The sequence below is a fragment of the Sinohyriopsis cumingii genome, chromosome 19 (assembly GCF_028554795.1).
Source record: "Sinohyriopsis cumingii isolate HCF-2022 chromosome 19, ASM2855479v2, whole genome shotgun sequence".
Lineage (NCBI taxonomy): Eukaryota > Metazoa > Mollusca > Bivalvia > Unionida > Unionidae > Sinohyriopsis > Sinohyriopsis cumingii.
Window position 1 is genome coordinate 57,206,467 of NC_142979.1, and position 20,619 is coordinate 57,227,085.

Sequence of the window (20,619 nt, forward strand, 5' to 3'; positions counted from 1 at the left end):
AACAAGATGAATCCTTTGAAAGAGACATAGATACAGCTTGGGGATTGTAAAAAAGTTTTACCTTCAAATATTGAATGGATAAGACCCATGCATTGCGACGGAAAATGTTCGGAAGGAAACTGCAAGTGTCCATGCGGTTACCATTGTAATTGCGTAACGGAGTTTACAGACGAGTGCGATTGTGAGCCTTGCGATGGGACCGATGCTGTACGTTGTGACCTTAGCGATGCCGTAAAGCATCATGGGAACTTTGTTCTCACTACCCCTATCATGGAGAGTGATGCTGTGCGTGTCAAACCTGATGGATGCGAAAGCGATGCCACTCGTCCTCTTGGAGACTTTACTGGATTTCATTTTCAATGTGGATGTCAACCTTCACGTCTACCTGAGCAAACTCCTGTCCATGTCACCGTGCCCTCATCGAAACGAACCTGTGAAAGACGAATATTCGTTCCCTGTACGTTTGTCGGAATACTGCGACTTTGAAAATCGTCTTCAATCGTTCAAAGGAAAATGGCCTAAGTATCTGGGAGGACCGACCCCCGAAGAATTAGCCAGAGCCGGATTTTTCTACTTGGGCGAAGGGGATAAAGTCAAGTGCTTCAGTTGCGGTGTGTCACTTCACCACTGGGAACCACAAGATTCAGGCTACCTGGAACATGCTCGATGGTCACCGAATTGTCATTACTTACCCTTAGTGGGACCGAGACATTGAAGTAACTTACCATGTCGTTGAAGAAACCAGATTGGGTAGGAGTCAAATGTTGGACATCAGCGAGACCAGTATTTAAACTTCATTTCAAAAATGATATTGAATCATTACCTAAAGAACTGCAAGAGAAGATTTACAAGGAAGTTTGGCAGGGACTTGCCAAAGTGAAATCTCAATGTAGAACTTCACAAGAGGAAAGTGAAAAAAGTTAACCAATGTGTTAGATTTCTCTTAATCAAGTGTGCGTTCATCCTATTATACCGCTTTAGACCGTTTACATCACAAGATTTCAGTGACATTCTTGGACGTTACCCTGAATGGCAGTGGTCAGAAATTACTTACTATGTGGATTACTTTTGCTCTAGGAGAAGATTGTAAATTCAATCGTACGGACTGATCTATTCATGGATACTTTACAAGAGAACATTCGTGGCTTGCCTGTGGAGTTGAGAGAACGCATTTACCGAGAACTGGTCAAAATACAAGTCAAACGTAAAGAACAATTGCATCCGTTACGTCACCAATCTTTGAATCACTGGTACCTGAATGCTATAAGAGGACTGCCTGAATTGAAAATTTTTCAGTGGAAAGATATTGTTGAACTGGACAAGGACAGTAAGACTTTGGTGTCTACTCATCCTACTACTTACATGTTAACTATTCTACAACGAGTACCTGAGGAAGAGTTAGTGGATTACCATAATCTTTTACCTGATAGAATTTTGTCTCTAGAGGAAAATTCTCTGCGATGTGTAGTGTGTGAACTAGAGACTAGAACATTTGGTTCAGCTACTGGAGTACAATCAGATTTGTACAGAAAATTCTCTTATTAACTCTGAAAAAAGAGGATTTTAGTATGACCCATTTATGGATACTTTACAAGAGAACATTCGTGCTTTACCTGTGGAGTTGAGAGAACGCATTTACCGAGAACTGGTCAAAATACAAGTCAAACGTAAAGAACAATTGCATCCGTTACGTCACCGATTTTTAAATCCCTGGTACCTGAATGATATAAAAGGACTGATTCATTTGAAAGTATTTCATTGGACAGACCTTGATCAACTATCTTTTGTTTCAAAGAATTGGTTTATTCTTGATGATTCTATTTGGCACCAGGTAGATTTACTGCAACATATTTCAGAGGAAGAAGAGTTAAAGGAATACCAACATCTTTAACAGAATGTCACCTTAGTGAAAGAGGAAACTTCTGAACGAACTGTAAAGTGCAAATTAATGACTAAACCATTTAGATTTGCTGCAGGAGTAAAACCATCTCTGACCAGGCAGTACACTTATTGTCTACGAGAAAATAAAATTTTTTAATATGACCTGTTGATTTACCGAGAACTGGTCAAAATACAAGTCAAACGTAAACAACAAATGCATCCGTTACGTCACCTGTGTTTGATCCACTGGTACCTGAATGCTATAAGGGAACTGATTCGTCAGAAATTGTTCCAGTGGTCAGACCTTGTTCCAAACCTTCCAGGTCGCCAATGCTCGACATGTTCATAATTTTGGTTACTTCGAGATTCACCTAGAGCAACGAATTGAGGAAGAAGAGTTAAAGGATTACCAACATATTTTACGTGGAATCTACTTAGTGGAAGAGGAAACTTCTAATCGAACTCTGAAGTGTAGGTTACAGTTTGGAGCATTTAAATTTCCAACTGGAGAACGAAGATCTATGGCTAGAAAGTACGTGTATTGCTTCCGAAAAAAAGAGAATATAAAAGCAGGCTGGCATGCCACGACTTTTATCACATGTGATTGAACAGATTCCGTGGAAGGAACCCAATGACCATATTCAAACCGTGGATCATTACCATCAATTATTACAAGAACTGTATCCATTCAATTTGGGTCGACAAGTGGTGTGTGTCTTAGTGACTTGTTTTCTGGGATTTCGTTTACCAGCCGATTCCTTGTGGACTCTTTACGAACAGTACTTACCGCCCCAATGGCCTTAAATGTTCAAGAAAGACTCATTTTGCTCAAAGCCTTGCGTTTTCACCTGGATACTTCTCGACCTCAACGGGGATAAAAGATTCGTCAACTTTTAGCTACCGAAGACGAGTATGACGATGTGTGTGTAGCTTGTGACTTACACCCCCATTGGACAGATGTACGAGCCTGGTAAAAATGGGGTTTTGAGGCTTGGACCCAAGAAGTAGCCCAGTATGCTCGAGAGTTGTGATCATTCCTTTCAACGTCCAAACAAAAAAGTCACTTTTCAACCTGTGTTAGTGACAGTACCAGAAGAAGAACTCGTCACCCAGGACAGGACTGTCGTGGACATTCCTGAAAGACCCTTTCGGGAGGACACTTGTGTAAACTTACCCCCTGTTAAACTGGTCAGAACATTACCCAAAACATGTTGTACAGAAACTTGTTTCTATTTCTGATCGTCTTCATGTGCCTTTTATCGTCGTACTTAAGCCTTTGGCTTTTATGTATTTTTTTCTTTCGTGTTCATGTTTAAACCATTCAATAAACGTGTCCTGAAAAAGTATAAAAAAAAGTGACAATCCTAACACTATGGCTACCGCTGCTGTTTCTGCTCCCTCTTCCTCCACTGTCAAAGTCATCGACGAACACTTAGATCGTGCCAGTTGGGAGGCTTTGTATCTTCGCCATCCTTTTAACATGCTCATTGCTGGACCTAGCGGTTCAGGCAAAACCGAATTTGTCAAACGTTTGATCGAACATAAACATCATTTGATCGATCGGCCACCTCAACGCATCGTGTGGTGTTACAAAGAGTGGCAATCGGCGTACAGTCTCCTGCGAGAAAGTCAAGGCGATTCCATCGTGTTTGTGGAAGGCATTCCTGAAGAAGACGACGGGATCGTGTCTGACTCCCGTCAAACCCATTTGGTCATTTTCGACAACATGTTAGGAGAAGACGAAGAAGAAATTAAACTTTGGTTTACGCGCAAGGGGCATCATCGTAATGCCAGTGTCGTTTACATCACTCAAAATTTGTTTCAACAAAGTAAAGCCCATCGCACCGTCAGTCTCAATGCTCATTACGTGGTCTTGCTTAAAAGCCCTCGAGATAAATCGCAAGTGCAAGTTTTAGCCAAACAGTTAGGAACACCTTGGCTGACTCAGGCGTACGACGATGCCACTCAAACTCCACACGCCTATTTACTCGTCGATTTGAAACACACTACCCCTGATGATTTGCGATTTCGTACCCAATTGTTTCACCACTGGTGTCAAGACGGAGGGCCTGTCCTGTACACGTCTCCGTCCTCGACTTAACCCCAACAAAATCTATGGAAACCTTAGACACTTTTTGTCTGTCTCACACAGTCTCAACATGACGTCCCTTCAGTCTCATCTTCCCGTCAAATTGATTCCTGCCTTGTATGGCATCAGTCGCGAAAAAAATTCACAAATACGGGCTCGTGTCTTAGAATCTAGTCTCAAAGAAGTCTTACGATGGTTCACGGTGACAGCACGTAAATTACTACAAGGGATCATTCAGATTCATCATCAAACCAAACGCTTTTTTGATCGAAACAAAGTCGCTTTGACCCAACTGGCCGATCCCCGCATTGACACTCTAAACAAAAAACAAATCATTTTGAAACCTGGAGGGAGCAGTACTCTAGGAGGTGTCATCATTCGCTCTCTATTAAGAAATAGATCCTAATGCTCCCAAAGTTCTCCCCAAGAAAAATGCCAGACGAAGCTCCGAGAAGAAAAAGCGCCACGGTGTCGAGACCAGGGCCCCAAGGAGACCCGTGTCTACAAGGACTTCTCCAGTGGCGGGACCCTCCTCTTTCCGGTCACCACCCCGGAAAAAGAAAATCCCACAGAAAAAGAAACAAAGAAGTCCTTCGAAAAAGAAAAGCCCACAGAAAACTAGTGGCAAGAGAGGCACTTCGACCAGGACACAACCTTACACTCGCAAACCACGACCTGAAAGGACGGTGACAGCGTCTCCGGTAGCCTCAGGTTCATTCACTTCTCCGTTGATGACACCAAGAACTGAGAAGTACCTGGAGACATTGATAACACCAAGAACTTCTCCGTTGATGACACCAAGAACTTCTCCAGTGGCAGGACCCTTTTCTTTAGCGGCAGTGGCCGCTGCTCACAAAGTACCTTCTCCCAAAATCAAAGTCCAAGAAAGATCGGGCATGTTACAGAGTTTACTGGATTTGTCCAAGCAAGAACTGGCTCGATTTAGTCGGTTGCGTACCCCTGCACGACGTGTCATACCTGTCCTCAAGTTAATACGACGCAAAGACAATCAGTGGCGACGCGTTCCAGTATAAAAAAGGCTGCGATAAAAGTAGGGGTATCAGTGAACTCCCAAAAGATGTCACCTCAAAGAAGTGCACACCGTCACAATCGTCCAAAAGAAAGAGACAAAGACAGGTTCGTCATCCGACAAAGCGCTTAGCCAAGCATCGACAATACCCTAAGAAAAGACACAGTCGTTCAAAGAAAAAGAGGAGTCGCCAAAGGGGAGGATTCCTTGGCGATTTTGGAAAACACATTGCTACCTTTATGGCAAAGCGATAGTAAAAAAAAAACAGATAAAAGCGCATGTGCTTAGACATCGACGTTAGTGTAATTTTGGTGAATGTCACGGAACCCACAAGCAAAGATGTCACCCTCCAGAAAACATCCCTCTTCTAAATCCCAAGGAAAGAAAAAGGAAGGACTGCCTCCTCGTTTAGTCAAACATGGGGACATGTTATCTCTCCTGTCCAAAGCTTCTCCACCCATGCGAAAAAAACTCATTCAAACAGCCTCCAAAGAGGTCATCGATACCGTGTGCGAATGTTGTTTGAACGTTTTGAAAGGCACGATCCCTTCGTCCAAGCATCAGAAACAATGCTTAGGCAAACATCGTCACGTTCTTCGCCAAATGGTTCAAAAGAAAATCCCCCTTCGTCAAAAGAAGAAGATGTTGGTCCAACTTGGAGGAATTTTACCCCTCTTGTTAGGCCCATTGCTGAAAGGGGTCTTGGGAACCATGTTGGGAGGACTCGTGGGAGCAAGATAAAAAGGACCTCTGAAGTCCCAAGATCTCAGACGTAACCCTTGACATTCAATGGAAGGACGAAAACTAACTTTAGTGCCTTACAAACGATGGAAGGAATACCATCGTTGGCATGAACAACGAACCCCCGCATTTACCTCCCAATGCCAATTTGAGCGAGATGTCCCAGTTACAACACGAATTGCAGTCCTTGATGGATCGCCAAGATTTGTCCGAAACAGAAAAATCGCAAAAGTACGGTCAACTCTTGCAACGACTGCAACTCTTTCACCAGAAAGCTTCAAACGAAACAACTCTACCTACTCTGAAAGATTTTTAGACCTTGATGAAAAGTCCATTCCCCACACCACCACTACTTCTGCCAGTGACCAAGACAGAAAAAGGAGAAGAAGAAGAAGAAAGGTTTCAAACTCCACCAGAAAAGTACGCAAGTTAACAACATCACCTACCTCCAGAATTGGATGGATTTTAAAGATGATGACCACCCGTTCTTCATCAGAAGAGAAAAAGAACGTGAAGACAGAAGTGAAACAAGAACCGATATCCCCTGTTCAGACATTCTCCTCCTCGACACCTATTGCTGGTCGCACACGCAAAGCATTACAAGCCAAGAAAATACCCCAAGAGAAAAAGAGTAGCATCCTCCAAGAGTGGGTGCCTTATTAACAAACAAAAGATGGAAAATGTGTTAGCCAGCATTTACTACGATCCCTCCCATCCTGCAGGTTACGGAGGAGTTCAAAAATTGTATCGTGCTGCCAAAACTCGACTGAAAAGTCTCCGTTTACCTCAAGTGCAACGATGGTTACAAGAACAAGCTACCTACACTTTACACAAACCTATTCGACGCAAGTTTTCCAGAAGTCGCACCCAAGTGGAAGGCATCGATCATCAATGGCAAGCCGATTTAGCCGATGTCTCTCATTTGGCCAGCTACAAACGCGGGTACAAATATTTGTTTTGTGTCATCGACGTCTTTTCCAAATTTGCCTGGGTCGTGCCATTGACTTCCAAATCGAGAAGTGCGTTAGTGCGAGCCCTGCAACGGGTGTTGAAACAAAGTGGTCGTCACCCTCTTCGATGGCAAACGGACAAAGGCACCGAATTTCTGAACCAAGCTTTCCAAAAAGAATTAAAGAAACGTGACATTCATTTTTTTACCACCGAGAATCCTGAAACCAAAGCCAGCATCGTGGAACGTTTTCAACGCACTTTGAAAGAACGCATGTGGAAATATTTTACGCATCACCACACTCTGAAGTACATCGACATCGTACCACACCTAGTGCAAGCGTACAACCAATCTTACCATTGAAGCATTGGACGTGCCCCGCAAGAGGTACCTCCCGACAACGAAGTGCTGGTGTCTGATCGCCTGTTCGGTACGTCTTCGACGAGGGCTGTCCCCAAGAAAAGTGGAGTGTTGGCCGTAGGAGATTGGGTGCGCATTGGCAAAACCAAACGCACTTTCGACAAAGCTTACTTACCTAACTGGACTACCGAATTGTTTCGTGTCACTGAACGAGTGCATGGTCGTCATCCTGTGGTCTATAAATTGGAAGACATGAACGGAGAAGTGTTAAAAGGAACGTTTTACTTACCCGAGTTACAACGTGTCACCAAAAAAGAAGACGACGTGTACGACATCGAAAGCATTCTCGAACGCAGAACCAGTAAAGTGGGCAAACGACGTGTCAAAGAAGTCAAATTACGTTGGATAGGATATCCACCCAGTTTTGATTCTTGGATCGACGCTTCGCAAGTCATTGACTATAGAAAGAAGTGACCATCATGCCCTTTCACACTGACGCAGCTACTGCGACCACTCCTTCACCCAGTTCTTCTTTGCAAGATTTACAGAAACAACCCTTGTGGGTGTGGTGTGGAGAACGTGTGCCTAAAACCCAAATCATCTTTTTCTGCCAAATCTTTATGGTGTATTGTGTCATCGGTGCAGCCATTGCCAATTTGAGTTTGCAACAAGGAGACAAACAATTGTGAACCATTTTATTGAGCAGTTGCATCGGTTACCTGCTTCCCAATCCCTCCCTGAAATTCTCCTCGAACGGGAACAACGGAAACCTTGTGTCCAGTACCAGTGCCAGTCACCACTCCAACAACAACAACCCCATTTTGGGCGGAGACTTCCAGTAACCCCTCGGACAACCCAAAAACTCTGGAATTATTATGAGCCACACTAACCAATTTTACTTATCCTTACCCAGTGAGAGTTCCATGGAGGTGTTTCCCAATAACACTTTGTGCTGTTACGCGGCCAAATTACCTTAGGCCATCCAATTAGATCACGAAGCCCATTGGGAAGTGGCTTTGGTAGAAATGATTCACCCGACCCAAGTCCTTAATGTCCTTCCCAATCAAAATTTTTTTAAGTGGAAGTTCATGACGAGCCAATGCAACAGTATTTGAATACCCATGTCAAATATGATAACAAAATATATAACTCAGAAACTCAAAAGACGACCTATCGCTTGATCATTCCCCCAGGCTATTATTTTAGTGGGCACCATTGCCTCCAGGTTTAATGTCGTGTTTCTTAAAGCTTTGGAGAGTGTCAGAAAAAGTGTCACCCTGGAGTACCGTAAAGTAGCTCGTCGCTTCCTGATGAAATTTCCTGAGGGGAACAAAATGTTGTCTTTCTTATTTTGTCCTGAATTGTTTGATATGTTGGGCGGGGACCTGGACAAGAGGATAGCGATGATGAAGAAAAACGAATTACCAGTCATTTCCGACAACGATTCTTTTAGCAAGTTATTTCGTTCCCCAGTAGAAATGAACCAAGGACTGAATTTGATCTTTGTGTACTCCGATGTGGTGGAGTATAACGTGGTGGGACACACCTCCGTACTGTTACTGCGTGTCATTCCTTTCAAAGTGGATTCTGCCACGCTCACTGACGAGGAAGGTGGAAACACTTATCACGTACACCGCGAATTTGTACATCCTCACTATTTACCCGTCAGCAAATCTTATTTGGACACGGTCAACATTGCTATAAAAGGAGATCTGGGACAAAATATTCCATTCACCAAAGGGAAATTCACGGTGAAACTCCATTTTCGAAAACGGTTCTCTCACGACTCGTAAGTCATGTATCCAGTGTACCGAGGGGTTGCACGACAGCGAGGACACGGTTTAGGAGACATGTTAAAATCAGCCTTTCGTTCGGTGGCCCCCGTGTTGAAACCGATGGTGACACGCGGATTGCACGCTTTGAAAGATGCGACATTGACACACGGCAAAGAATTTCTCCAAAATCTCATCATGGACAAACAAAACCCTAAAGAAGCTTTCTTGAAGGCAGGCAAAAATGTCTTGCTGCAAACGGGCAAAGACCTTTTGGGTCGACGAGAAACACCTATAAATGCTCTGCACGCTACGGAGTCAGGCATTCCTACTTCCCCGAAGCCACAGCAAGGACAAGGCAGAAAAAGACGACGAAGAAAACACCCTTTTACCAGACTTCACACTTCCATAGCTAGAAAGACAAAGAAAAGAAGAACCGTTCGAAACTTAGATGTTTTTGATTATTAAAATATTGAGAAACAGAAAAATGATGCACCGAGAATCTTGCGCTTGTTCCAAGTCGGAACTCGATCTGTTTGCCATGCCACCAACCATGATGACCATGCAAGAATCCCAGTGAGTGGAATTTCATCCCGTCTCCTCTTTGACGGATTCAGCTCCTATCGAGTTTGAAATGAAAGGACAGCCCGAAGATTACATCGATCTGAACAGCAGTTACTTGTACCTGAAAGTCAAAGTTCTAGATAAGACAGGAGGTGCTATAGATGACGAGCAAGTAGCTCCCGTCAACAATTTCATGCATTCCTTATTTAGCGGAGTGGACTTGTACTTGAATAACAAACTAGTCAGTAGCAGCATGGATACTTACCCTTATCGTGCCTACCTGGAAAATCTCCTGACGTACGGAATAGACGCCAAGAACACTCATCTCAGTGCTTGTGTGCTATGGGAAGCTGACGATGCGGGCGAGTTTCACGAAACCGCAATTGATACAAAGAGAGACCACAATGAAGGATTTGTAGAACGAAGAGACAAAATCAAAAATGGACAGAATTTAGAACTGATGGATCGTTTGCATTTGGAAATGTGGTTGCAAGAAAAGTATTTCCTGAACGGAGTGAATGTCCGCTTGAGACTGAATCGTAGCGGTACCGCTTTCCATTTGTTGGCTGATAGTGCTGATTACAAAACCATCATCCAAGAAGCCAGACTCTACGTAATCGGCTAGCGTGTTCGGTCCATGAAAGATTTTTTCACGTCCTCCAGGAATCTTGCTGCACTGAGGGCAATGACTGAAGATAGGTTCTTGAATGCACTTCTCGCACGCTCGATGAGCCACGAAGAAATTAGGAATGTGAGTGCCGGTCTCTTGCATGCATTCGAAATCGAAAAAGATGAAATTGCATTTCTTCTTGTGACCATCCTTTTTCTCTTGTTGGGGCTGGTATTTTTGCATGTAGCATTGATGTTCCAAGTCCACGATTCTGTGACAAATGTGACATTTTTTCTTTCCTCGACGTACGTGTGCCTTGGCATTATTGGTAAGTATGCCTTGTCCACAGGTAGGGCACAGTCTCAAGAGTTGACAAACACATTTCTTCTGTGAACGTTGCGTCTTGAGATGTTGTTGGTAACAGATAGGGCTGACAAACGTGCGCAGACAAGCAGGGTAATGCACTCGTTCTTGTCCTTCGTCCAGACAGGGTTGAGAGGCCAAACATCCTGAACATTTCGATCCGCAATGTTTGTGTTGCTCTCGATTGTTATAGCCATAGTCACATTTCTCACAGTAATAACCATATCCCAGGAATGCAGTGATACTGGTAATGGTATCGAAATGTTCATCGTGATGATAGAGATGAAAGTATTTTCCATCTTTAAAGTCTTGGCCTCGAAACAACAGAGGCCCACGCACTTCTTGAGGGTACACTTTCAAAGTGTAGCGTGGAGCTAGGATATCTTGCAATTTTTGCATCTCAGGAATGCCACAAGGTGTGTCTTTGGACAGACCGGCTTGTTGTAACAGGAGTTCTGCTTCATTTCATTGTTTGGCTCGGTTCGATTTTTGAATAGTTTTCCAGGCTCTTTTCCATTCTGCCGTGTCGTTCTTGTTGGCATAGGTTTGCCCCACCACGATAGCCCTGGCTAAACACATGTGGTCTTGAGAGTTGTGATTTTGAATGAGGCTACGCTTAATGCTGCGAAGGCCGTTCACTAATAAATCGTTTTTGCGTTGTCCAGTCCCTTGAGGAGGAGAGACGTGGGTCATGTCCAATGTAGCTTTCCCATCGGTGATGTCAAACTTGTCATTGGATTGTTGCATGTGTTGAATCTTGTCCATGACTTTGGAATGGGTCAATTCTGCAGGGCTACTAAACTCGATCCAAACAGGGGATTTCAAGCCGTCGTGTTGTATGGAAAGTCTCAAGCGATCGTCTTCATTGGGTTGACATTGTCGCTTGAATGTGGTGAATCCCACATCTCGGTGATGAACTCTTCTGCTTTCTGCAGCGGTATGTAGGACTTGAAATCTTTAAACTTCACCGTGTATTGTAAGCCGTGGTTCTAAATATTCTAGAGGTGCGCTTTTCCGTCTCTCGAATGCGATAGTACTTTTCAGGGTTGACTAAGGGTGGTGAACTTAAGTTAGGTGCAGACTCTCTGTGTTTGGATTCTGGTTCACTCATGTCCTCTTCAAAATCACTTGCATGAATTTGTGCCAAGACTTCAGCAATGGTACGAGGCGATAGATCACGTTTCTGTCTCTTACGTTCTTCTTCTCCTTTCTTCTCGATTGGATTGGATCGTTTCATCTTGACTGCAAAAAGTCAAATGACTAAAGTTTAAACACCATGGGTTACTTTATATCCATGAAAGACCAGCGTACATAAAGGGTGTGTGTCTTGTCCTTCCACTATTCATTTCACTCTCAAACCGAGCAGAACATGGACGAGACTACACAAATCGACCTTTTCATCAGAGCTTTGCGAGGGGTCATCAGAAAATTTTCTTCAGACCAGCCGACGGATTACTCACTGCGTACTGTCGATGATGATGATTTGGTAGAAATTATTAAGGGTGGTATGGTAGGTGTTGTCACAGGGTTGGATTGTTTAGTTCGGGAAGGTCTTTTTCTCTTTGGTCGTAATAAAGAAGTCTGATACATTTGTTTCAGACTAAATGTCTAACAGTACCGTAACCGTTTGACTTTCACCCTCTTGTTTCTTGGCTGCTTCTTCTTGTTGTTTCTTTATTACCTCTTCTTCTTGCTGTTGTAGGAGAATAGCTTGTTCAGCTTCCTTTTGTTGTTGTATAAGTTTCTCCAATTCTTCTTTCTATCTCTGTTTAAAATTCTCCACGTGTGGTAAAGAAGGAGAAGGTGACGAAGGTACTGGTTCAGGAAAAAAATCTTGCGAAAGAAAATCCACAAAATCCCAATTCACCTCTTCTGGAAGTAAGTCCGGGTTCCCTTGGGTAGTCTCCACGGTCGGTGCACCCCAATTCATTTTCTTCTGAGTTTCCGTCATGTTTATGCTCACTGTGTCGCATGGATTGACTGCGCACAAACGCTAGTGTCTCTATATAGGGAATGTACGAATGGTGACTGAATTTTGTAACGCGTGTTTGGATTGGTCAATCAACTCAATCCGTTTCGATCCTCCCTCTCCCTATAAATACTCGCAGTTCGCTGCATTCCTTCACCTTTTCTCGTCACCAAGATGTGGACCGACGTGGAATCCTCTACTCTTGCGTCTTCAATGAAGTTTAGAACGGACTTACCCATGTACGTCCGATCTACGTGGACTATTGTCAAAATGACGGATACCTGTGTGTGGAAAAGAAGAATTTACGTAGAAAGACAAGGTTATTTGAAGAGAGTGATGATCTACGGTCCCGAAGTAAGACAGAGTTTAAGGACAAGAAGGAGACCTAAGCGGTGCCCTCTATGTTAACAGTATGGTATGTTAACATAAAACACAAAGGCCCTTTTCAGGGCCACTCCAATGCCTCAAAAAGACATTCCCTTTCATGCCTACATTTCTTTTTTTTAAATGTCTATTGTCTGTGTTCAATTTCCCTTGACGCTATAAGGCATTCAAAATCTTCCCATGTTAAATTTCCCCTGTCGCTATACAGTCCCAAAATATATTCCCATGTTAAATTCCCTTATCGCTATAAGACATTCAAAATTTTCTCATGTTAAATTTCCATTGTCGCTATAAGGCATATCACCTATTTTAACATTAAAGTCCCTTGTCGCCCTATCGTCCCACTATACTACTCATGTTTCTTCCAGTTTCTCCGGATTTAGATAGGATGTGTTACTTCCATTTTTCCGCATTTATATAGTACCTGTTACTTCAGTTTTTCCGGATTTATATACTATATGCTACTTCCATTGTCACTAAATTGGATAATTTAGTTATTATTTATTCTTTTGTAGCTCTCCATATAAAGCGAACTGACATACTTTTTTATATAAAAATTGCACCGAATTTGATTCATACTTGTTTAAAGTACATGTTATGTTTCTCATGATCTGCTCAACTCGTCATATTTCATTGATGTGTATCCCCTTTAACAGCCCATTTATCAATTTATTGCGCAATCATTCATTTTAAAACCAGTCATTTATTTTCCGTTTATTTTGTTTATTTATATTAAATTTTAAACAGTCAATATTTTTTACATTATGCAGTTTGCCTCCGTATACGACTTTGGTTTGGTCAGAGTTATATAAGAGTTGCCAGAGACTGACTAGCTTTCCTTTATTGTGTGCAGTCTCCCCACCCCCAAGTTTTGACAGGCGATATATTCTGCTGTTATTTTCTTTCATTGTTTTCCTTTTGAACAGGAACATATATCGGTGGGTGGTTTATGTAATAAATATCCAAAAATGTTATTCGCTAAGTTAATGTATGTAATTTATCGTCCATTAAGTGTATCATCTATTAAATACTAACTGCAACCATATATAAATTATGTACCGTCACACTATATATAATTTTACGACAAATAATTTGTCTGAGTGGCATGCAGATGGTGATAATTGCTACACTAATTCCTGTATAAAAGCATGCAAATTGTCTGCTGAAGGCATAAATAAAAATTAAATTTCTATCCATGAATATTATAGGTCGGCAAGTTTCGACTTTTTAAACAAAGGGGCATTTTTCATTGGGTAAAACACAATAATGTGTCTGAAGGAAGTTTTCAACAAAAAATATACTTAAAGTACGAAGGACGATAAAATAGGTTAGGTTGCTTAATGGGGATACAAAAATGTATTTAACCATTGTATTACGACTTCTTGGACTTAAAATCAGTAACAGAAAAGAGTGAGCAGCAGCAAGAAGCTTCGTAAAATTCAATAAATCATTTATTTTACCTAGAATACAAAGTGAAAATATAAATATAGTATAAAAAGAACTCAATTAAAAATTGTCCCAAATGATCATTGAGTTACTAACACAAGTCCTAATCAATAACGTTCCTTATAATATTTAGTGATATTCCAAATAATTCCTAACACTAACGGTGTTGATGTGCCTGTGGTGGCCAGTAGTCTATAATGTACTAATGTACCAATTACCTGAATTGTAATGATGTGAAAACAATCTTTTATTGAATCACTGTAATATAATCCAGGGTTTCCTTGTTTGAATTCACTATAATTCCCAGTAAATGTCTCCTTCCAAGAATATAATATAGAATTTTGTATTTCCAGAGAATAATAAATATTTGCACCCAAACGAAAACCTGAATACAGTTGTATATCAATATAAATGATTAATGCCCAGATGCTATAGCAGGAATAATGAACTTTTCCAGCAAAAAAGATTATATTAAAAACTAAGACAAAAAGAATAACTCTTATGAGGTCCAAAAGTTCATTCTAGACAAATCTTAGTTAAATTGGAAGGTCTGTTACTAAATTTATAATAAAAAAACATGGTAAACAACCGTCCTTGACTCAGACCAAGATAAATATGTTTACTTCTATTGATAATTTTAAACTTGTAATTCACAGAGGAGAAGGATGTGACAGTCAAGGGAGATTTCTTCTTGCAGATATTCCAGTTAATGGCAATATAATAATTTTTATTTATTCTATATCAATTGTGGAAAATCGAAAGATATTGATTATTGGCGAAATCAGTTTGTTATTACTTCCTTCGTATATTTTTTAATGTAAAAATATATCCACATGTGAAAATGCAATATTTCCCCATCATGCCACGCAATGCTTGAATGTTTGTGTCAACATAATTTATACATGCAGCAAGACAAAGAAGCCGTTTATAACCTACAAAAAAATATACAGAAACTGCACTACCATTCAGATATAGGAAACATTTGCTGAAGAAATGTATCTACCTTGTAAAATAAGATAAACTCGCTGCCACGGTGATGCAAAGTTGAATCGGATTTGTTTTGTGGTCAGACATTGTCAAATATATTATAAAATGTCAAAAATGCTGTTTATTACAACAGATTAGGTCATCCTTCCACATTGCTCTCTTACGTCACTGATATATGACCGGCCTATGAAAAAGGTTGAAAACGAGATTAATTTACGAAAGGGGTTTTGGTGGTTGTTCTGAAAAGTGAGATTGGTTTTCTATACTTTGGGTCAGGAGCTTCGACACTCGTAAAAATATCATGTATTTTACGCAAGAAAATCAAATATCCGCTATGAATTTACATGACTGTAATGATAATAATGTTTACCTATTTTTACATGACAAACACCAACAGTCTAGATCAGGAATTCTAAATATGAAAAACAAATTCGAATTTATTGATCCCTAAATAAATTCCAAACAAAAATTACAAATGTATACCTGGAGGCAAAACTCTCCTCTGAAACAAAGTAGATTAGATTATTTTCTTGTACATGTATCCGATGAAATTCGAATGAATACTGGTTATTCATATATTGTGCCATGATATGATACGGATCGTTATTGTAATGTCATAAATGAGGCTTTGTTTTCCAAATTGTTCAAGGGGAAAGTAATACTAAACATGTAATGTTCGTCTATTGAAGAGCATTTGATATATTGTTTTGGTTATACGCTATTGCTGGTACTGTAGAACAATATTATTTAGAGGAAATTAAAGTGGACCCCTATATGTGTCTCTTTAAGGTCATGATCAGATTTTAATGTCACCATTCTTTAGATTTGAAAAAGGCTTCAGTCAGGAATATCTGTTTGGAACTTTGCTCGTCACTAATTTTAAGATCTTTAGCAATAAATTAAAAGCAAAATTTCCATGTACGGGGACTGATCTTCGATTTCATTAAATATAAATTGTGTCAATATGTTGCTGATGATTTTATTCTTAATATTGGAGTTAAACGTTCTCTTGAAGCAACAATGAATACCGTACAATATTTTGCATCTGTTATCCGGACTTAAGTGAATCATAAGAACGCAAATGATATATGAACTGGCAAAATGACTTTCGGATGAAAGAATATGATCCGAAGTAGACATAACTTGTCCTTTTCTAATTATAATGTTCGTGGTATCAATTGGTCATTAAATTTACAACAAACGCTGGAATTACTTATAGGAAAATTAACGACTAGAAAGAAAACTGGTGAGCTAAAGAATCCAAGACATCTTTCTAAAGTTGTTCAGGTAATTGTCACTCCAAATCTGTTCTTGCACATATTCATACACCTTTATCAGCACTTACAGCTGCAATAGTAGCAACATAATGTGTGCTTTCTTTGTTTCAATTTGATTTGATGACGATATAACATAACATGAGCTTCTGAGAAATATGACGTGCATTTATTAATTTAATGGATACATTCACATAAGATGGGTTCAAAGAGTGCAGGAAATGATTGTAGCAACAATGAGTCAGTTGAATTATATACATAAATGAAAACGACAGTGGAATTGACAGGGAAAGAAATGAGAAGAATTCGGCAAGATCATCAAAACATGTTTTGATCGGATATCTTTTTGGCAGTATCTTTTTAAAATGAGGAGAAACTAGGTCCAATTGGATAATTATATGAAAGTTTTTTTAAATTATGTCCTTCTTAGAGTATTCCCAAAATCATATATAGCAGCCGACATTAAAATTATTAATACTTTAATAGATTATCAAGGTAATTTAGTAACATTTGAAATGATAAACGAAAAACTAGATGAAACGATTGTTTAGGAATATTTTTCCATATTATCCTAAATTCTCAAATTATGAAAGATGCTTATTGGTTACAGATGCCTTATTTTGCTATAGCAAAGTATCTATTTTTAGTTTCATAGCAGTTAACAATATTCATCTGGGATGAAAAATGTTATTAAAACCATTCAGCACAATAAATTATACAAAGCAGAAATATAATGTATTGTTTTCTGCAGAACAAATTTCACTGAAACTTGTTTACAAAGTGTTTGTTTCATCTTTAAAAATTTGTATATTGGTTGCAAGTATTAATACTAATATATAGTAGCAAAGGGTGGTCTATAATCTATAGTCAGACGAAGGTTTTCACTAAAGAAACCATGATTTTATCTTTTAATTTGAAATTAATTAATATCTTACTCGCTACTTATAATGGCTTATAAACGAACATATAAGACAATTACAAATGAAATTTGTAAAATGATGGGAATGAAAGTATCTTTATTGTTCCTGTGACTGCAATAATACTTCAAATTGTTGGTACCGTTTTATGGAAACTTTTACACCTGTTTGCCAATATAATGTATGTTTGTAAAAGAAAAACAAGAAAGAAAGAAATAAAAATTAGGACGTGGAGAACTGGATATTTTTTGTAGTTTCTTGCTTTATTTGGCTAATAATGTGTTTACAATAGCAGATTTAAATGCTAACATCTTCCACGTATAAGTTTATCAAATAGCTGAACGATCTCAAAAAGCATTAAAAAATTCACGGCTAGAACTATTGCAGACAAGGACCAGTACCTTCACAAATGGGTCTCAATCACGAACCGACAATTTGTGCCAGAAATTCTTTCTATTCGATGTTTACTATCTTCATTTTGATCTAACTTATTGTAAAACAGGAACAAAATATTGTAATATCACCAAACTCGCTTAGACTTATTATATTTTTGTGTATCTAAATTGTAAAGCTAAAGAGATTGCATGTTCTGTATGTACGTGTGTTCTTTCCGTTTTTTTTTTTTTTTTTTTGCATATCATAGATAATTTCCTAGATTGTCTTGTAACTAAAGAAATGTTATTATATGATCTTAGGATGGTGCTCAACTATACATTGGTCAATCTACTGCAGAGATTGAAATAAACAATGCAAACTACATAAAAATACATCCTTCATATTGAGTAACTATACACATGTTTAATATTCCGTTTTCATAAAGCTTTTTTTGGATAGTGATTGAAATTAAATTTTTAAAATAAATGGTACAATATTTGTTGTCTGGAGAAGATAAGCCTTGTTTCGGAACGTTAACGTCTTCAGAGTAGATGTGTCCTAAACGAACAAGAATGGATGTAAAATGGGACAAATCTAACTGAGAAACCCTCAGATAGGATTTGAAGAAAAGAAACACAAAATAACAAAGGTTCAAATATTGCTCAAAAGAAATTCGATTATTCTGGTATTACAATGCATACAATTAGCATATACGATAAGAAAATATTTTAAAAAGCAAATCAAACTTGAATATGAATTAAAAAAGCACATAGAAGCTCGGTGTATTTCCACATTAAAAGTGAGATCCATACTTATTTTTTGCTATTAAACGATGGACTTCGACTATAAAATTTTTTTGAACGATACAGCACCTTACCCTTGCCCATCAACTCTATTTAGCGCTGCAGCGTGGCCAAATATATTTAATGAACTATACCGAAGTTCAACTTTTTATATACAAACTATTAACACCTTTTATAACTACAGGTTAAAAGTTTTCAGAGTTTATTATCTGAATAGATGCAGATCTCAGCGTGACACGAAATCGACCAAACTTGGCAGTGTGAATGGCAGCATCTGGTTGAAAGATCTCCTACTAGCATTTGATAGACAAATATTTACCAGAATTAGTCAAAATATTGTACAAATGATTTTTTCTTAAATGCAAAACTTTTTGCATGAAATTAAAATACCTTCGCCCAATGACAGAACATATATTGACGAATACTGGAAACAATGTCAATTGATGAAATAATTTCTGCGGCAGAAAAAGATGACGTACTTTATGTATCCTCCAGAAAGGAATCAACATGTTGGGCTAACTTCTTACTTCAACAATAAAGAAACAATCTGATAGATACACGTATTTCAAGACTAAATCAAAGCATAAGATCTAAAGTGATCTACTTTTCAGTTGGCCAGGTACAAACAGAACATATATTATGCCCTCTGTTTTGACAGTATCAAACACTGTTATTTATCGATTTGTTTATCGCTTGTGTACTCAGTTTAGAACTGCTATCGTCCGTTTCGTGTATAATAACTACTGTAACGCCATTTGTGACACGGCATATTGTACAATTTCACTACAATTAAGTAGATTTAAAATTATGACAATTTTGTTTTTGTTATGAATTGTTATCTAAATTATCATTGCGCGACCGAATTAAGAGTTAATCATGTTCTTACAAGAATCGTTATTCATTCACATGAAGAAATATCCTTCGATTAATTAAAGCAATTGCTACCTTGGAATTGTAATTATTGAAATATAACTTTGAAAGGATGCACATTATAATTACAATATATAGGATTTTGCATTAAAATATTGTAAACATTTAGTTTTTTTGATATTCGTGCATATTTGGCAATGATACTAATTTGATATTTCCAGTGTAAAAAAGAATAAGTTTGACTTGAAAAACCGTTAATGTTTTCCGTAATGAAAAAAGCAATGCTTAATGTTATCATCCTATAATGTAGCTCCACCAAAACAACATTTCTACCAAGGCTAATTAAATCCCTTCACGAGCGGTTGGAGTTGAAAAAAGTTTCAAATAAAAGTAGGATGTCCCGGTAATGAATTCTTTTACCCATTTTTAGTTAAATTTTCCATTCTGCTCTTCAACTTAGTTTGGAGAAGTGTCGGCTGATAGCACTTTATTTTCTTCAAATTAGAGGGTATAAGAAGAACTCTGATAACGTTTACGTTTTTTGCTTCAAAATGGAGGATATAACGATAGCACTAGTGCTCTCACTTAAAATCATCGTGGATCTTCAGCTTGAATTACAAAGTATCAGGGACACATTAACCTTTAACTTTTCTTGATTGCAATGGTTTTAAACGAAAATCAATGCACTAAGATACATTATTTCGTTGCTACCAGCGTGGAAATAATCTCTCTCTCTCTCTTTCACACACACACACACACACACACACACACACTTAACCAACTCATTGATACACTGACGATCATGGCGAATAAATTTACATTTTATAACAAGACTGCCTCGTCAAAACGATCAATATATTAATTCAGCATGGTGGTACTCTCTCTCTCTCTCTCTCTCTCACACACACACACACACACACACACACACACACATCCCCCTCAATTTAAACAAAGTTCATCTTTCTCAGATTATCTAAAAAAATCCACATCTTTTTTATACAGGGGCAAATGTCATATATCTGTTAGCAAAATACACTTTTCCAAGGTCTCCTCAGGTTCTAGGTGGCAGCAGTGGTAAAGGTCGAGCACCTGTCAATGCCAGAACACCCTTCACAACAATATCCTTCGGGGTGAGTGCAGGGTTTGCTAAAAGTGGAGACTTGTCTATAGACTTTTGATCTTCAAAGTAATGTTCATAGTTGATGCGTTCTGAAAAAGAGATGATACTGGAAAAT

The 20,619-nt window shown here is 39.0% G+C and overlaps 1 protein-coding gene across 3 annotated transcripts in view; it reads right to left on the reverse strand.

Annotated features, from left to right (window-relative positions):
- Positions 1-17,578: 17,578 nt before the first annotated feature.
- Positions 17,579-20,619, reverse strand: part of LOC149775753 (proline-serine-threonine phosphatase-interacting protein 1-like) — an 87,466-nt gene continuing 84,425 nt past the window's right edge. For all 3 annotated transcript variants that reach the window (XM_089943081.1, XM_089943082.1, XM_089943080.1), the window contains one exon: positions 17,579-20,593. In XM_089943081.1, coding sequence (XP_089799207.1) covers positions 20,436-20,593 — 158 coding nt within the window. In that variant the 3' untranslated portion in view covers positions 17,579-20,435. The remainder of the gene's footprint in view (positions 20,594-20,619) is intronic.